Consider the following 20,014-nt stretch of genomic DNA (forward strand, 5'->3'; position numbering starts at 1 on the left):
CGTCTCACAGCTAAGGAGGGTGGAGAGGAAACTTGGCTGGGTGTGCCGTTGGGCCCAGCCTTGCGTGTGCCCTCCGTTTTGTACGGCATCGCCACCACACCTCAGCTGGGCCAAGGAAAGAAAAAAGGGGGGGGGGGGGGGGGGGGGGGGGGGGGGGGGAGAAGGAAACGCTTGCTTCCCGCCGAAACTACATTTCCCAGAGTGCCTCCGCCTCGCCGGCTTCCTGCCCCTCACATGACAGGTGCCTGGCTGCGCCATGGCGGAAGCCGGGGAGAAGGTAGAGACTCTCACTGCACTGTGGCCGCAACGCCGAGGAGCGGGGCTTAGAGCGGGACGGCGGAAGCGCGGGACTGGGGCGGGGGCACATGGGGTGGAGGGGCGGAGGGGCAGTGGGACAGTGGGACAGTGCCTGTGCCACGGGGCAGAGGTCGGCAGGCAGCCCTGCGGGGTGCGGGGCCGGTGGGGACAGCCTCGCTGCATCGGGGCGGAGGAGGGAACATGGGGGCAGCGGAACCTGGGTCTGGCCGGGAGGGTGGGTTTAGAAGTGCGTCTGACGCCGCTGTGGAGCCAAGAGCTGTCTCTCTACCGAGGGACATAGGAGACACGACCAAGTTCATTTCGACAAGGGAATTGTTTTCTGAGACAAAACTTGAGGATTTTGGTGCTGTTCCCTTAATCGGGTGTTCTCCTAAAGCTCCCCGTCCCTAGGTTGCTCTTTCCCAAGGAAAAAAAAAAAAAAAAAAAAAAGAGAAAAGGAGAAGTGCAGTTCCTGGCCCTTCCAGGTATTTTCTAAATGCTTCTTTGCTGAGCCAGTATTTGAACAGACAGCTGAGCTGTTCAATATTTGTCAGTCATGGATGCCTATAAGTGAGAGAGTCTTAGAATTAGTTCAAGGTAACTGGCCAAAGTTAGAGACTGGCATCTGGTTTCCACCTTCCCTGCTGACAGAGTTTTGTTAGGAGGGCTTGGCTTCATTGGGGGAGACTTTTTTCCCCCAGGATTGGTGAGTTTTTAATTGTGGCAGGCTTTGGAAGGATGAAACAAACTCTGACAAGTCTTCTCTAACAATACAATAGATTAAACTAGCCTGTGTTTGGCACTCTTTGGACTATGATAGGGGAGTTACTTTACTCTTTTCAGTTTATTTCCTGTGGGTAGTATGCACACCTCTACTGAAAGGGCTGTGTGTGTGTTGTGCATGTGTTTCTATAAAACTCAAGTTTTGTGTCTTTCACCTTCTGTCAGGTTTATGTTATGGGCTTAAACACCTAGTGGGTTACATTTGATGTTTGTAAAACCAGGGGAAGAGAAAACCCTATACCCATCATACTGAGAAGCCCACTTAAGAATATTTTGAGAAGTTACGTTGGATCTGTTATGCAAGAGATTGTAATAGGGAGAGAGAGAGAGAGACTGGGAGACCGACAGACAAACAGTTGGGCTTGCAAAGTTGAACCTAAACTTCAAAGGATGCCAGGATTTTACTCCATCTTCCCTTGATTCCCATATACTTTTTACTTGCAATTTCCCAATCTGTGACACAAATATAGACTACACTGATAACCCTTCTATGGGATGTGTATTTTAGAGGTGGGTCTATCTTTAGTGAGTAAAATGGAGGAAATGGATGACAGTAATTGTGGTAACACCTTGCACGAAGCTTCCAGTAGCGGGTAGAAGTGCTGCTTTGCTTCTCTGCCATCTGCTGTGATGGTCATTATGGGCATCAATGTGAGCCTCCACTAATGAAAAGGAAGCCTTTGCTTTTGGTGTACAGGTCACAATCAGTACATTATAAAACATTCAAAATAAATAAATGTGAGAAACAAAAAATTACAGTGGTTTACTTATTTTATTAAATTTTATTAATTATTTAAATAATAATTATTATTTATTAAATTTTCTCCCTTCTCCATTTTTCTCTAAGCTGTTGGTAAGGGTGTATTTTTTTTTTTTGTCTTGTCTGGTGGAATTCTGTACCTATTAATCTTACTCTTCAAAGACTCCATAAGATTTGAAATGCTGCTTTCTCTCCTGCTTGTTCTTTGTTTATATCATATTTTATTGCTAAAATGCTTACATTCACTGCTGGTGTATTAGTTGTAATCCTTTATTGCTATTGATAAAGATAAATGCGTTAAGTAAATCTTAATTTTGCTGACTTCTTTGAGGAGGCATTGCATCAGCAGATTTTCTCAGTGGGCGGATGAGAGATGGGCAGGAGTTGACTTAAATTTTTTCTGGGGTAGAAAGAATCATCTTGCCAGAGAGATGTTTTAAAGGTACAGTTGTTTCAAAGGTAGGAGAAAGCCATGTCTTGAATTAACATCAGATGGGAAGGAGAAAGTCATTGAATGCTGGACTTCTATGGAAAATGGTTTGAAATTTTTAAGTTTAAAATAAGCCTATTAACAGCTGAATAGTTGAATAGCAAAGCTGGCTTGCGGATAACTTGAGAATGCTGTTCTACCACGAGGTCAAGGTATGGACAGTTTCTTTGCAAAATTTGCTACTGCTTCTGGAAAAGGGGAAGATAATCACAGGGATAGATTCTCTGATGTCCCAATCACTCTCCCTTTTAGCGTAACTGACAACAGAGTCCCTGGTGCTCCTGAGTATCACTGTGACACTCAAATGCAAATGCAAGCACAAATCGAGTATGAAGGATAAGGATGGAAACGCTGAACTTCGAGTTGGTTCTTCTTTGTCTTTCATTTCTTAGTAAGGGTTTAAAAGTACTTCTTAAAGGGAAATACTGCTCAGTTATGTGTATACTTAGCTATTTACCCCTTTGTTTTTTGTGTCCTTTTCAGGAAACCAGGTCTTATGAGGAATCAACAGATGAATCTGAGGTAACCCTTCTTAAAATGTTTCACACTTGAATTTGTATCAGTGCAGTCAGTGCTAATTTTTTGTCAATATGGAGTGAAAAGTACTATTTCACTGGTTGTTTTTAGAAGTTTCGCCACTATCATGTCCCAAGCATTGTTAATCTGGGTTTAAATTATTAAAAAGAAGCTGTGAATTGCTATTAGAAGCTTCTTTATATTAAAAAAACAACAATTGCCCCGTTATTGTAAAATGAATTATGTTAAGAGATAAATTGAAGTGCATTTGCTTCTGTTTTGATAAAATGGAAATTTGTAAGCATAATTATATATTCAGTAATACTACATTCAGGTAATTACTTTGTTGTTTTAATAGCTTCACAGTCTCAACTTTATCATGTCCTGTAGGCTCTCTGTTCTTAAGATGATGTTTTGTCAAAAATTGTCTCATTTTCTGTAGAGGTCTGCCTACATTGCTGTAGGTGATGGGAAAAGAGGGCTGGGGGTGAAGAGAGGAAGAAAGCTAGAGAGAGTTCAAGAGTTTGTCCCTGAACAGTAATGTTATAAATAAAGCTCTTAGGAATATTTTGTTTTTTACCAAGGGACAAATCTCCATGCTTGGGATCTGGGCTTAAGCACTAAGCAGACAGAAATCCTCATTTCTATGACAGTGGATAGTGCAGAGACTGCAGTGGTGGATTCTGAAAAAAATCTTTTTGCAGTGGAAGGTGGCTTTGTTTCTTGTGAGATGTATTTTTTTCTTTCTGCCATTGAGTGGTTGTCTTCAGTGGCACTGAATGGCAATACTGGTGAGAAGCAGGGGTTTTTGGCCCTTTAACATTGCTCTGTGGAACAGCTGTCCGGGCCAGACATTGTGTCCAGTGTGAAACGCTTTCATTCTGAATAGTGCTTTGTGATGTGGAGATAAACAATCACTGGGCAATGACTCAGTACTTAATAGAATAGTAATCCTCTCAAGGTTTGACATTCACAGGATAGTGAACACAAATACTTACCTGCTGAGGTGATTTTTTTTCTTAAAGCCTATTGCAATGAAAAAATAGCACTTTTACTGGTCTTTCAAGATTTTGGCAGAATTAATCATAAATGGGTTGCCAGGTTGGTGGGGGTGTACTATTTTTTCCTTTAAGAAAAACAGGCATCGTGCATCTTTCACAAAATTCAAAGTCCTAAAATTTCAACTAGACCTATGTTAAAGTTGACATCTATTCTTAATGTTAATTTCACATGCAGAGAGAAGTGAAAAGGAAGTTTATGTGTTGAGAATGTAGATACTGGATCTAAAGAACAATTGTCATTCTAATGTCTGTGAAAATGCTTTGCATTAGCCGTCTTTGAGTATTAAGTCCAGCCTTTAGTATCTTGATCATCAGTATGAGAAATGACTCCTCACTTTTAAAAATTTCAAAGGTTAATTAAAACCTTAACAAATACAGCTAATGAGTGAATACGGAAAAAGGACAGTGCGCTGGGAGTAGGTAACCCGGCAGCCACAAGCTGGTCTACAAAATGCCTGCTTTGTGTGTTACACCCCTGGGGTTGCGTTATGCAACCCTGCCCCCTCTTAAAGTCTGTCAGTTAACTCTTCTTTGCCATTTATTGGTGGAGATCACTTTTTTGCAACTTGATTGGAGGTCAGATGTTGTCATGCCACACCTCCCAGTAACAAGCCTTACCTCCTCCCAAATGCCCTGTGCAAGGGGCCACAGGTACACGCCCTCTTTCCACATGTCCCAACTACCAAGGCTGTCCTTTGGCAAGAGTATGGGGAGAGAAAGGGGACTATGGGGAGAACAGAGGACGTCTAAACAACAAATCACAATAACATAACTATACATCAATAAAACTTCTCTTAACATACACATAATAGTCACCCCTTAATTGCGAGAGCCAAGTATCACGTTACCCATCTATAATAATCAGAAAATAGTTAATGGAATTAAACTGATTAGACTGTTTCTAAAGATTGTTCAGGTAAAACCAAAATGGTAAAAGTGTAAATGTTCTCAGTGCTTGCTTATATAATTTGAAGTATGGTCAGAGCTAAGATCAAACTCATGGCTTCACTCCTAGCTCTTGTGATCATAAAATTGTCATTATTTCTTTTGAATGGCCTAGAGTTTGAATAATCAGGGATGTATTTTATGGTGATGGTTCTAGAATCAGAGACTCTGATTCTTGCAGCCTGTGTTTAGTTTTAGCCATTAAAAATGTATTTATGGCATGGACTTCATAGACATCTTACCATAGTACTAAAAAATTTTACATATACAATTACTCTTGCAATTAATTTAATTTAAAATCTTCATATAAAATTGAATATTGTTACTAATTATTCTAGAGGGCACATGACATGTATCCAACTTAGATTATAGATGTGTTTTCTGTTATGGAGGAATGCAATATTAAAATTTCTGATTTTGAGTAAATTATGCCCCTGTCTGAATTGGATGTGTAAACAAACTATGGATTTTTTTTCTGATGTTTTTACCCTTCTGTGCCATTATTTTAGCAAAGAATCAAATATACATTAATTCAGTTTCAGCAACTGTCTTAGTATCATTCTTTAGCATCTTCTAGCAAATAAAATTCTAGTGCTGTTTTGCTACCTACTTGGTTTGTTTTGAAGGACAGACTCTTTAACAATTGCCAGGATGCTTCTTTGCACAGACTTGGTGGTAGAGCTTAATAGTAGACCTCAAATGTGGGAGTCTGCAAAAATTGACTCTCTTGAATGTATGTCATCTGAAAGCTCATCAATATAATTTGGTTGCAGCAATGGCTCCACAGGAAATTGAGTTCCTAAGGCTGCCCTGGTGTAAAATGCTTCTCAGCTATTTAAGTCAGAATGTGTAAAATACAAAGGTATCAATTAACAGAGATTGTGCATTTGTTCAGATGTTAAGTAGACCTTTCTTTCAATATAAAGATAGCTGTAGTTACTAGTAAAATTCGTAGAACTTGTAGCACTTGTAGAAATGTTACTCCATTTTTTCCTGGTAACTACAGTACAGTTGGCACTTTCCTATCATGTTCTTATATCTGATTTGGGGTATTACATGGTTTTTCTTTTCCTGTAGTCAGACTGCAATATATTATGCCATGCTACAATGAGGAACCTATATATCTAATAGTCCTTTAATTCTTAGGGGAAAACCTCCTTATTTTGTGAAGTAATTTTACTCAGTCTTGAGACAAAAGTATTTTCTTTTTGTATGTTTGGCTTTAGACATTTGGTTTTGGTGTTTTTTGATAGGTTTTTGGGGTTTTAACATTTTTTTCTGAAGTATATTTGCATTACTTATCCCAACCTTGTCTAATCATCAAATATGCAGCCAGATTTGAGGGTGGATCTGAGGAGGTTTGTTTGGCTGAAAAGTCCTAATTTCAATGTGGTTTCATTGGCTTATTTAATTTTATTTTATAGCACCTGAAGTTAAATGTTTGGACTGTCACATTTGATGAGATCTAAAAAGTAGATAGCAAAGTAATCAGACTATTGGCTATTTGGAGACTGTGGAGGAAAAATAAAAAAAACTCCAGAAATTATGTACAGCCTGAATCTAAATTTATTTTCAAATTATTTTTCTTCCTTGCAATGCATCTGTTGCTGTAAAATCTTACTTTTCTCAGTTGAGCTGTTTTCTGTCAGACAGATAGTTATGTTTTGCCAGCTAATTAGCAAAGAATAAAAGGCTTAAAATTTTCTCCTCCAGTCTAATTTTCTACAGGGGTTATGAGCAGATTGTGCTCATCCAGCGTGTGACTTTTTTACAGGAAGCGCCCTTTCAAGAACAAATGTCCCTGGAATTATAAATGAGTGCTATGTCCCAAGAAAAGATCCTTGATTATGTAAGCCATGTCACTGTGGTTTTGTTTCTTTTTTTGGTGCTGCACTACAGCAGAAATTTTTTATTTTGCAATTGTTTGCTTGTTAAACTACAAAAAAAAAAAAAAGCTATCTGGGTGCAGATGTTCATGTTCTGCAAAGAGGTATTAGAATAGTATTTTTTTAAAAAGGTACACTGATACACAGGTATCTGTATTACTGCTTTTTTATTAGATACATGAATGTGTTAGTCATCAGTATTGCATATATTTTCATTCTAGCACTTCTATTTTTATATGTATCCTTCTTAACATATTTTGCTGTTTTGATCACTGTTACCCTGTGAAAGGGACATGTTTGTTCATGTAGTTTCTTGATTAGTTATTTAAACGCTATATTAATAGATTCTGTGAGAGTTTGTAGAGAGAAAAGTATTGTAGAAATTCCTGGTTAATCTAGTGCTCAAACTATTTCTGATGGTTTAGAAATATCCCTCCCTCTCTGATACACTTTTACCACTGAAACTAGTAGTGGTTTTGTTCTTTAGGGTTTTGAAAACTGATCAGAGCAGGAACACAGCTAGGAAAAAATGTAAGCCTTAAAAAGAGGCAACTAAAAAGCCTTGATATTTTCTTTCTCTTTTCAGTGCACTCCAGTTTTTAGTCTTGTAGGTTGGGTCTGGATTAGGTCAAAGCAATTAAATCATTTCAAGTAAATAAAGCATCTGGGGAAAAAGACTCCTTGTCATATTGTGTTTCCATCAAAATGTTCTCTTAACATGGGGTGTGGAGCACTGGGCTGGAAGAAGTAAGCTGTTCTGTGGATAGTAGCATTTGAAGGGGCATCACCATGGCAAGAAAAATGGATGGTTGAAAAGTAGATGTAGCTGCTGTACCTTAGTCTGAGTTGCCTTTTTTTTGTCTACTGTTTGACCTTTTCCAAAGTAATTATTATAATCACACACTTTCCTTATTACTGAATAGTTGTACCCTAGATTATTTTTTTGAATGTAAAATGGGAGAAAAATGAACAAAAAATATATTCTGTTTCAGATATCTGGGATGTCTGAAGAGAGATTGCTTCCCTCTGTATGGCTTTAAATTAAATTGGCCTTTTCGGGAGCATGGAAGGAAAAGTAACATAAATTCCAAGTACTAAGTTCTCCTTATTGATGAGGAAATGTATAATGCAAATAATTTATCAATTTGAGTCAGTAGGATGAGCATAGTAAATTATTTATTGAAGTCTAAATGGAATATTTTCCTACATTAATTTGAAAAACAAGTTTGCAGTGACTAGTAACTAAGATTATAATAAACATTATTAGAAGATTGACTTGCAGGTAAAAATGGATTATTGCAATATTCTTTTAAGATGTTCTGGTTTTGAGTGAAAATTAAATACTTCATTTAATGAGCTATTAATATTAACCAGAAGTGCCTGTTCTGTCTGTGTGTTGTGGAATACGTAAAAAGTAAAAATGCTGCTGTGCTTCCTACATAAATGAAATGCAATTGGAAAGCTACTGTGTTAGCAGAGTATGCAGACATGGCTTTCCCAAAACATTAAATGTATTTCTTTCTATGGAGTAACACTCCTGGCTGCAAAAAGAAAGTAATGGTGAAATTCAGCTCTTCTCCAGTGGTGGGTAGGTGAGCTTCAAAAACTGCTATTCCCAAAACTGCGCTGTAAGCTTTTTCATACGCAGTAGATCACAAGGTGGCAACTGGGTTGGTTGAGTAGTGTTCACAGGGGAAACAAATGTTTGCCCAAGTTCCTTGCTCAGCAAAAGGACAAAAAAAGTAGAAATGCGTGACTTCACTGATATTTGAACTGAGTTTGGATTTTTCTGTGCTGGAATTGGATTTGGACATGGAAGATAAAGCAGCCTATCCTGTGCTGCCTCTGTATAGTGTACTTGGTGTGGATGGACTTGTCCTATGTTTTTGAACACTGAAGTGGATATGGAAGTTTCAGGTGTTCTTTGTCATGCACAAAACTATCAGCAAAATAAATTGAGGTAGTTGAAATGAAACCAAATTATATTATATGGACTTTCTACTACTATTTTTTTTTTAACACGCCATTTATGAGGATTGGTCATGTGCAAGTATGTAATCTCTGTGTTACTTATGCTTAGAAACTTGTCTGGTGCCCAGCTCTTTCAAACCTGTAGGAATAAATCTTCGATTGGTGTTGTGCAAATATAGTCTAATATTCTGTATGTCACAACAATTTTGCAAAGAAATACAATGCACTCTGTTTTGTCTTTCATCTGTGCGTCATTTCATACTGTAAATGCAGCCCTTTTGAGACATATTCACAGGCAGCCATATCAGCTTAATTCCATGCTCCTGGTGTATATCTGCATTTTCCCAGGGTATTAAATAAATCCCTGTGGAAAATGCACAGGGAGAACAGAAAGCTGCTGTGTGAAATTTTACCATCCTAATCCATATTTACCAATTTTACCGCTAGGTATTGGAAAAGCGTTGGTGATGTGCCTTATGAACAGTTGTAAAGGAATGAGATCAGAGGTTATTTATGTTTTTCACAGAACTAACATTACTGTATTTTCACCATAGAATTAGGGGAAAATATTTTTAGCAGCATAAATCACAAACATGCTGTCAGAGTTTAAAAATTTCAGTCTTTGTGCCTTTTTGTTTTCTTGTGTACCAATAGTTGCAGAACTGAAATGAATTCTTGTACAAGTTGAAAACTTTAATAGGTTTCTAGCTTTTATTCACTATTGCTCTACCTGCTTTTGAACCAGTGACTTGAAGATTAAATGCTCTTTGCTATTCCCATTCTTAAACCAGTTTTTTTTTTTCTGCTTTGTTAAAATTTTCCTGTAGGAACAGCTTTTTTATATGAAAGTAATGGAGGAAAAAAGGTTTATGTTCTCTCAGTGAATTTCCAGAGGGTCTGGTAAAGTGCTCAGGATTTAAATTCAGCACAGTAAATAAAACAACAACTTGCAATAAAACTGTATTCCAGTCTTGGTACTATCAAGCAGCCTGGTTAAAGGCCTTAGTCCTAAGTTTTTCTTGGCATTCCGTTAATGTTAGAGATTTCATTGCATTGAGAGAAATTGAGGTAGGATCCTAATTCTGAAAATAGCATAGGTAGTTGCTTTCACTGATAAAGCAGAAGTCTGGAAACCATATCTTAGGGATGGAAAAACAGTAATGATGAAGCTGCACTTCGTAATAGTTACACAGCCTATTATGATAATTGTCCTTGTTTGCTCTGTGGCACTTGATTCTTCAGCAGAAGTGGATATATCATCCAAAATAGTGGGGGATGGAGTGCTTTCTTCTGTTTGGTTCTGGATTTTTTTTCTTTTGAAGGAAGGCAAGGTAAGATCTAGAAATGGCCAATCAGGGAAGCTGTATTTGCATCACTTTAGAACACAGAACATTTGTTTTTTCTTTTTAAAAAACAAATATGGGAACATCTACTTGAGGAGCTTTAGTAAATGAGTTTGAGGTGTGGGATAGGTTGACACTGGCCAAACGCCAGTTCACCTATGAAAATCATTTATTCATTTTCTTCAGCTATAATTATGCAGAGGAGGGAAAAAGAAAACTCATGTGGTCAGAGAAAGATTAGGAGCAAACTTTAAGGGCAAAACAGGCTCAAAACTCTGAAAGGTATAAGGGGAAAAAATCATTAACAGAGTTAAAAGAGGATAATGAGACCTAAAATAAACTTTTAGAACACCTTTCCCCCCATGCACTTCATTAATTATGGGGAAACAGTTTATTGTATTATGCAGAAGAATCTTAGCTCCAACGCTTGGAGCACCTCCACCTCTCCCTCCCTCTTTTTCACCTACCTTAGCATTGTCATACTGTTCTCATGTGTCTTCACTTTTTCCTTTTCTCTGACTCAGGAGAGAATTGGTGTTTGTAGGTGTGGTTAGTTTTAGCGCTGGTTAAATACCAGTGCACTCACTAGAATATATTTATTTCTTGTTCTGAGATAGGATTAGGAGGAACACAAAGTAGGCTCAAAACTTGAAAAAGGTATAAAGAAAACTTTATTAACAGTAATGAAAAGAAAGAATAATAAGAATTGGAATAAAACCTTTTAGAACACTTTTCCTCCCCCCTACAACCTTTTCTTTCTCTCTAACAAAGTACAGAAACAATTTAGTCAGTTTATCACTTCTAGAATAGTCTTTCTTCAGTTCACTTAGGGAGAGAAGTCCCTCTTGTTAATTTATGGAGACTTTTCTACAAGAAAACAGTTCTCTCATGGCTTTTAACTTCCACAAATAGCAGCCACCCGGAAATCTGCAATTTTGAAGTCCCTCCCATATATAGCAGCTTTCCCCACAGCTGCGTTTATGGGCCATGTCAATTTATGAGGTACTGTTTTAAGGATGAGCTGTTCAAGAGCAAAGGTTCTCTTTATCTATCTTTGAGATCATCTTCATCTCTGAGAACAGAGGTCTTCTTTCCCTGGGGCAGAGAGTTTTCATCACTTTTTTCCTTTCTCTCAGTTCAAACTTCTCGTGGGATCACAGCTACTTTAGCATTTGCTTACTTTAGCATAGAGGCCTTTGCTCATATCTATAATTTGAGCACTTAATCTCCCCGTACTTTCAATGAGTTACAGGGAAAAAGAGTCTGATGTATCAATTACATTCTTCTCCGTAGCTTTACAAGAGGATTTCAGTCTCAAAATCAAGGCATTTTTTCATCCCTCCCATCTAGGACTTGACTCTTTCTTCACTGACCTTGGTGTCTTCATGTTGTTCTTCTACATGCTCTCACTCTGTCTTTTTTTCTCACTTGAGGGAGGATTGGAGGTCTGCGAGTCTTACCTGTGCACTGAAAGCGCTAGTATCTTGCCTGGGGCCTGCAGATGGTCACGTGACCCCGGCCAGGCTTGGTATCTTGTGGCTGGAGCTGCGGCTGGATTGGACTGGGGGGAGCGCTAGGATCTCAGCAGCCAGGCCAGGGCTCGGCTGCAGCACGCCAGGGGCCGATGGCCTCCCCTCCCCTTGCCCAGCGGCTCATGGGGCCTGGCCCCGTGGCAGAGCTCATCCAGCCCAGCCCAGCTGAGATGGGGGCCAGGCCCGCCTTGTTACCTGCTCAGGGCCGGAAGCAAAAGAGAGCTTCTTAGGATTTTTTCATCTTTAACATGTGTATTCACAGAGGCGTGTCTAGCTTTCTCAGTTGTTTAACAGATTGTCAGTTCTTAAAACTAATTACTGATTGTTTTTTTGTCAGACACGGAGGAAACTGCTAGCAGCTTCTCTTAGAAAGTCACTTCTGTGAATGCCTCCAATGCACAGCACAGTAGGTTAATTTGTTCTCAAGTTCTATCAGTTGAAACAGTTTTTGTAGAGCTCTGCAACACTAAAAGGTGAATCTTGTGCAGGCTCTGCAGTCAGGGAATTGCTCACCGTGCCTCCCTCTCAGTCGGTCATGTGGTCTCCGCTGGCACTGTGCAAGCTGTGCCGACTGGCGGCTCTACTCCGTGCCTTTTCTTCATTCAGGAAACCAGAAAAAAAAAAAACAAAAAAAAAAACCGCTGCTGCTGCTTTTGTCTTTCTGTCTGCAGCATGGTTGGTTAAATGTGTTCAAGTAAATAAAATCCATTACGAGCCATGCCGAGAGAGCTGCAGCCACACCGGGATCCAGGTGTGAAAGGAAAGGGGCCCCAGCTGGCCCCCTACTCCTGTACAGAGCAGTGAGTAAGAGAGCTTCCTGCTTTTTTTTTTTTTTCATTCTTGAACGTGTTACCATAAAGGCATTTCCACCTTTTCTAATTGGCTTAGCAGTATGCCAGTTTTCCAAGATAGCCAGTGATTGGTTTTGCCAGGCACGGAGGAAGCCTCTAGCAGTTCCTCACAGAGAATCATTTCCGCAGCTGATTTTTCTCCCTCTTCACCGAAAATCAATTATAGCAAAGCCAGCACAAGGTGCTATCTCTTTAAGGACCAAATTAGATTCTAAATTATACTTTGTGTTTCTTGACTGTACAGAGTACCAATCTTCTAGGTGAAATGAACAGGGCTAATGCCTTCATTAATGTTCAGCTCTTTATTAAAAAGATCAGCTGGGCAGGGGGCTCGACGCAGAGCTCGCCCCCGCGGTCGTAGCTTTCCCAGGCAGCAGAAAGGAAGGCGGCATGCAGAGTCAGTCACTGGAGTCCCGAGCAGCAGCTGTCCTTTCTCCTTTCTTTGTGGCACACCGGTGGCCCGAAGATGAGGAGGCGTGGTGTGCAGAGTCTGTTGCTGAAGTCCAGAACAACAGCTGTCCCTGCTCCTTCCGTGGTGGCAGCACCAGGGCTCTCTGTCTCTGTATTCCTGCTTCTCAGAGCCTAATATAGTCTGTTCTTTCTTAGGTGATGGCGACAGTTAAAAGTCAATTAGGGGATGTGTTTCCCTCTTCCTCAGCTAGGGCATTTGCCTAGACTCCTCTACTGTGTTCAGTTTTTGATTTATATTCTTTTTTCCTCCTAATCCTAAGGGATTAGGATCCTAAGGATCCTCCATGATCCTAAGGGGTTTTTATTTGCATGTTAGTCCCAGAATGGCAGCGTGGAGGGGTGGGAAGCCGGTTATCTCCAGGTAGTTTAGAGAAAACAAACAGAGCAATTAGCTAATTAGCATTTCAATATTGGTACTTAGCTAGAGTTAGTAGTCTTTTTTAGTGTTGCCATGGGAACTAGGAAAGCCCTGCCCGCATCTCTGGGGAACACCTGGAAACTGTTCGTAACAAATCCCTCCTCTATTTCTTTGATCGGGCTTAAGCCCGCATCAATTTACAGTCTTTGGCTTTTGAAGGCTAACTTCTTTTGGCATTTGTATGCTTTTACTCAGGTCTGATGGTAATTCTAGTGTTCTTTAGAAACCAAGTAAGACTTAGTAATAATTTTTTTTTTTCTAGGTAACTCCTTTGGCTAAAGGACACTTAGTCTTATTAAACAATTACCAAGTACTTAAACCTTTTCTATGGTACTTTAACTCAGAAACAGTTATTAACACCTTACTGTATATCAGTCTCTAGCAAGTCTTCCTTAAAATTAATTTTAAGTCCTCTGGTTTCTTAATTACTGTCCATGCACAAGAGGAGGCGGGTGACACTGTTGGGTCTGGATTGGCATCCGGGGGTGGCACTGTGTTATGGTTGGACACTGGCGCAATGCCAGCGTCTTCATGAAAATGTACTTTTTTTAAATAAATGCTGTGAGATGTTATTAGGAATAGAGTAGAGCAGGCTCAAGCTTAATAACAAAGGAAAAAAAACTTTATTAAACTACTATTAATACAGAAAACACATAAACTAAATTTAGGATGAAGACTCTTTAAAACACCCCTCCTCTTCTTAATTTCTAAAAACACTTAGTATGAAACATCACCTGGGATTCTTGATTAAATTACTACCTTTTAGATAATCAATACTTAAACTATCAAGAGAGAGAGAAGTCTCTCTTGTACCACAGACCCCCCAGGAAACACAGCTGCTACCCTGTGTTTCCCTGTCACACATGGCAACTGCTCGGAGAAAATCTGCTAGTGTGACACTCTCTATTCTATGTCACAGTGCTCTCACCATCGTGTATGGACAGACTGCTCATAGGGCTCCTTTAAGGATGCTTTGCCACAGACTTAAAGATACAACAGTTCAGTTTCTCATCTTGGGACTACAGTCCCCCCCATTTTCCCCTGGGGCCGAGGGGTCTAAACAGGACTCATCTTCTTTCTGAAGACAGAGGGTATTACCATTTCTTCTTCAGCTTTCTTCGTTTCTTGCTATTCTTGTGCTGTTTAAAGCTGAAACAGGTCTCCCTGGGTCACCATTGCATCCCCCTAAAATGCAGTCTCCATTGCAGGAGATTTTGGTTCGGTCTATGGCTAACAAGAAAAGTCTAGCTAAAAGCTACTTCATCATCTCTTCTTACTTAAATATTTCTTCTTCTAACATCTCAGGTCCCGGACTATCTCTTTTCTACTATAAATCAAGGAGGAGTAATACTTTTAAAAAGCCCTCATTTCCTGGAAAGGGTTAAACGTTCAGACTCTTTGGACGGCTGATATCTTAGTCTGGTGTTCCGCCTCCTACGCTGGGCACCATCCCCCCCCCTTCTCTTTCTCCTCTGCCGGCAAATTTCCAGGTGCCGCCAGGCTCTCTGTCTTTTTCCCTCTTGTGGGGGGGGGCAAAGGCATCTCCGCTTCTCTCTACTCTTCTATCTACAGGAGCTGGCTTGGTTCCAGACCCTCAGCCCCTCGGCCTACCTGGACAAGGCCGTGTGGCTTCCCCTCCCCCACCCAGCCCATGGCTGGGCAGGGGAGGTCTGCACTCTCTGACGACTGGAACCAAAAGAGAGAGTTCTCCTGGGAGTTCTTGCTTTTAACCCCTTGTGTTCTCAGAGGCGTGTCCATACTTTCAGTGGTCACTCTAGGTGCTAATATCCAAACCTGACCACTGATTGGTTTGACCCAACTTCCTGGAAAAAATTCACTTTCATGTCAAACCACGACACACTGATCCTTTGACTCTGGTGACATGGATCCAGCCTTTTTCTTGAGTCCGCACCGCAGTGTGTGTGGTGAGTAGTACCTGGAAAGGTCCTTCGAATTTGGGGGTTAATGGAGTAGTAGTGTTCCAGGACTTTATCAACACCCAATCCCCAGGACTGATGTTGTGCGCATTGGTGTCTAGAGGGGAGGTTTGGGGGAGATACCCCTTCTTCCTGAGGCCTTCTAGGGATTTTCCTATGACCTCTAAATATTTCTGAGTTGCTGCCTCCCCTTCCAGATAATCTGCTGTACTGAAAGGGGTGATTAAAAAAGGGAGTCCAAACATCATTTCATACGGAGAGACCCCTATGTCGGACCGAGGTCTGGTTCTGATGCGCAAGAGAGCGAGAGGTAAACACCTGAGCCAATTAATTTTCGTTTCTTCAATTTATTTAGTTAACACATTTTTAAGAGTTCTATTCATCCTTTCCACTCTTCCAGAGCTTTGAGGATGCCGTGGGGTGTGCAATCTCCACCTTATCCCCAGGGCTTTTGTTACTTGATGTAAAGTTTGAGCAACAAAATGTGGACCTCGGTCCGAGCCAATGTTATTGACTAGCCCGTATCGTGGTATGATGTTTTCTAGGATTATTCTTGCAACTTCCTGCGTGGTTTCTTTTCTGGTTGGGAAAGCCTCCACCCAGTGAGTGAGATGATCTACGATCACTAGTAAATGTTTGTACCCCTGCACAGAGGGCATTTCAGTGAAATCTACTTGTATGTTTTGAAAAGGTCTCAAAGCAAGTTTTCCTCCCCCATACGCAGTTTTTCTCATTACCTTTTGGTCAGTTTTCAGGCAAATCGCGCACCCTCTTGTGACTGCTTCCGCCAGATCATATACTCCAAGACATAAATTTTCCCGTAAAAAGTGGTCGCACAAACCTTGGATTCCCCAGTGGGTCAATTCGTGTAACTCTACTAGCACTCTTCGAGCTAGGGCTTTATTTAGGAACCTACGCCCATCAGGAGTTAACCATTCTCCTTGTTTCCCTTGATGTAAATCTAGTTCTTTTATTGTTTTTAATTCTTTTTCACTGAACCTCGTCTCTTCTTTTTTTCTTTCTCTACTTGGTCCTGCTTCTATTTTAAAAGCTTTTACTGGGTTTCTTGGGTCTAAGGCTGCTTCTTTAGTGATCTGATCTGCTAATCGGTTTCCCTTTTCTTCACGGGTGTGTCCTTTCTGATGTCCCTTTATATGGACCACAGCTATCTCTGCGGGCTTTTGTAAGGATTCTAATACTAGTTTTATCAGTTTCTCATGTACTAGGTTCTTCTCTTTGGAGTTTAAGTAGCCACGCTCCTCCCAAATTTTTCCGAAGGTATGGACGATCCCAAACGCATATTGCGAGTCTGTGTAAATAGTTCCTCGATCTCCCTTTAACAGGTCTAATCCTCTTTTCAAAGCATAGACTTCACAACACTGGGCTGACCAGTTCGAAGGTAGTTTCCCTTTTTCCATGACTTTCATGTCTTCCCCATCTATGACAGCATATCCTGAGGCTCTTTTCCCTCCTACTACTCTTGAGGACCCATCTATAAAAAGGGATCTCCCGTATGGCAAGGGTACATCTTCTAAATCCTCTCTCACTTTGGTCTGTAGATTTATGAGTTCAATACAATCATGTTCTAGATCTGCCAGGGGTTCTCCGGTAAGAAATTGTGCAGGGTTTAGACATTTGGAGGTGACTAACTCTAAGTCACCTGTGTTCATTAAGATGATCTCATACCTCAATATTCTAGAGTCAGTCAACCACTGCTGAGCTTTTTGGCTTAGCACTGTTTTGAGATCGTGGGGGGTGTGGACTTTAATTTTCCCTTGCAGAGTCAATTTTTGGGCTTCTTCTATCAGGATAGCTGCAGCTGCAATTACTTGTAGGCAAGTTGGCCATCCTCTGGCTACTGGGTCTAGTAGTTTTGAGAGGTAGGCTATTGGTTTTTTTTTGTCTTCCCCATTCCTGGGTTAATACCCCATATGCAATTCCCCCTTCTGTACTCACAAACAGGTTAAACTCTTTCTTAAGGTCAGGCAGGCTTAGAATAGGTGCCGAGGACAGTTTATCTTTCAAGCCTCGTAGCTGTTCCTCATCCTCTTCTGTCCACTTTACAGGCTCAGAGTGTACTAATTTATCATAAAGGAACTTCACGCTTTTGGTGTATTGATCTAATCACAGTTTACAATAACCAAACAGGCCTAGTAGCTGCCTTACATCTCTCTTAGTCTTGGGAGCTGGGATAGACAGGATACCTGAGATTCTCTCAGGACTTAGTTTCTTATACCCTCCTCCAATTATGTGACCTAAGTAAGTCACTTCAGATTCTACAAATTGTAGTTTTTCTTGGGATACTTTTAGGCCGTTTTCTCCCAGGAAATTTAGGAGTCGAACACTGGTGGTTTTGACCCGGTCTCGCTCATTTCCAGATACTAATAAGTCATCTACATACTGTAAGATCTGAATGTTTTCTTCAGGGGTGAACTGCCCTAGTAGTTCCTCTAGTGCTTGCCCAAAGAGGTTTGAGGATTCTGTAAACCCCTGTGGGAGGCGTGTCCATCTTAGCTGTTGCTTTCTCCTTCTGTCAGGATCTTCCCACTCAAATGCAAACCAGTCACAACATTCCTCTGCCAGCGGACATGCCCAGAAGGCATCTTTCAAATCTATAACTGTGAACCAGGCATGTTCCCTTGGAATTTGGCTTAAAAGGGTATAGGGGTTGGATACTACAGGGTGTCTGGTAATAGTCCTCTTGTTTACTTCCCTTAAGTCTTGAACTAGTCTGTATTTCCCCTCTGCTTTTCTTACGGCTAGTATAGGAGTGTTATGGGGGGACACGCAGGATTCTAGAATACCTTGCTCTAATAGTCGTTCGATCACTGGGGCTAATCATCTCCTGCCCTCAGGGGATATTAGGTATTGCTTGACTCGGATAGGGGGTGTATCTTTTTGCATTTCTATTTTTATTGGCGTGATTCAAGTATCCACACTTACTTTCTTCTGCCCATACTCTGGGGTCTATTTCCTCTATGTCTCTCTGGGTCAGCCTTATGACCTGGACTACCATCCTCCCATCTGTTGGGATGATCCCTACCCCCAGTTGAACTTGCAAGTCTCTTCCCAAGAGGTTACTTCCTAAATTGGGCAGATAGATAAAGTCTGCCAAACATTGTCTTGAATTCCCCTTGATTTCTATATTCTCAACTATAGATGCTTTAAATGGTCTTCCCTCTGCCCCTAAAACCTCACAGACCTTCTTCCCAATGGTGATTCCTACTGGTAACTTGTTTATACTGGACTTATCTGCCCCTGTGTCAACTAAGAACTCAAATTCTTCATAGTGGGGACCCACCTCAAAGTTTACCAAGGACTCTTCTTGATGGTTCATTGGGTCCCTTAACTTATAGAGCCCCTGACACCCCTAATCATCTCCCCTTGAAATCTCTTCTAAGACTTCTTGTTCTCTATGCATTACCTCATCAAACTGAAACTTCTTACAATTCCTTTTAAGGTGTCCTATCTCACCACAGTAATAGCACCTCCTGTTGCTTTGTGAGGCCTCAGGTTTCCTGAACTCATTAAAGTTCTTATTTGCTCCATATGATGGTGTTGGTTGGTCTCTAATTTTTGGTAATGGCCCTGGTCTATTCTCACTTGACTTAGACGGCAGTGCTGGTGATCTGTCTGCTCTTATACTTTCTCGAGCAACCGCAACCATAATTCTAGCTTTAGTTTTGGCCTTTTCTTCTTCCCTCCTTAAATAAACTCTCAGGGCTTCTTTGAGCAGCTCATTCATATTCTTTTCTTGCCAGTCCTCCATCTTTTCTAGCTTCCGTCTAATATCGGGCCAGGATTTGGTGACAAACTGGACCTTCAAGAGGACTTGGCCCTCTGGGCCATCTGGGTCTATATTTGAATATAACTGGAAATTTCGTTTTAGTCGGTTAAGCCACATTGCTGGCGTCTCATCCTTCTCCTGCGTACTATCAAAGGCCAATTTCGTGTTGCTTCCCCTAGGGATAGACTCTTTGATCCCTCTTATCATGAGTGACCTATAGTCTCTCATGTTTTGCCTTCCTTCTTCCTGGCTGGGATTCCAGTTGGGGTCTACTAAGGGTATCTTTTGGTCCCCTGGGGGCCCCAATCTATTTTCTCTTTCCCATATCTTCACCCCTGCTGTTCAGATTATCCGGACCTCTTCTGGAGAGAACAGAATGCTTAGAATAGAGTTAAGCTCTCCCCAGGTATAAATATTCGGCCCTAGAAATTGGTCTAACTGGTTAGATATTCCAACAGAGTCTTCTACTAAATTTCCTAGCTCTTTCTTAAATCCTCGGACTTCCAAAGCTGTCAGAGGTGCATCTACAAACCCAACTCCTCCAGCTGCTCCACCCATAGGGACTTCCCTAAGGGGAAAGAGCCTTTACCTGTGGTGCTTTGGATTGGGTGTTACAATATGGCCCTCCTTCTAAGGCCCCAGGTAGCGAGGTAGTAGTTGAGGCAGGCGCACTAGGCAAGGGAGCTCCTGTTGGAGAAGGGGAAGAGGGAATTGGGGAGGTGGTTGGAATAGAGGTGGGAAAACCGGGGAAAGGAATAATAGGAGGGGCCGAAGGGATTAACTGGGGAAACTGTTGGAGAGGTAACAGGAGCAGAAGGGGGTAGGTAATCAAGGGGGTCCCATCTTTTTCTTTTTCTAGTCTCTTCTTCTCCATTCTCTTTGTCTTCTTCTCTATTTCTTTGTAACTTGCATATTCTCACAGTCTCATTATTTATAGAATTCTCCAGCCAGCAAGCTGCATAAGAT

General features: G+C 41.0%; 1 protein-coding gene across 3 annotated transcripts in view; it reads left to right on the forward strand.

The window, feature by feature from the left end:
- Nucleotides 1–222: 222 nt before the first annotated feature.
- The window catches only part of VPS41 (VPS41 subunit of HOPS complex), a 137,961-nt gene continuing 118,169 nt past the window's right edge, over nt 223–20,014 (forward strand). For 2 of the 3 annotated variants that reach the window (XM_053944168.1, XM_053944181.1), the window contains exons 1-2: nt 242–277; nt 2,814–2,852. In XM_053944168.1, coding sequence (XP_053800143.1) covers nt 257–277; nt 2,814–2,852 — 60 coding nt within the window. In that variant the 5' untranslated portion in view covers nt 242–256. Of the gene's footprint in view, nt 278–2,813; nt 2,853–20,014 lie in introns of all 3 variants that reach the window. The other variant, XM_053944158.1, reaches the window with a different exon arrangement.

This window comes from Vidua chalybeata, chromosome 1 (genome assembly GCF_026979565.1).
Source record: "Vidua chalybeata isolate OUT-0048 chromosome 1, bVidCha1 merged haplotype, whole genome shotgun sequence".
Taxonomy (NCBI): domain Eukaryota; kingdom Metazoa; phylum Chordata; class Aves; order Passeriformes; family Viduidae; genus Vidua; species Vidua chalybeata.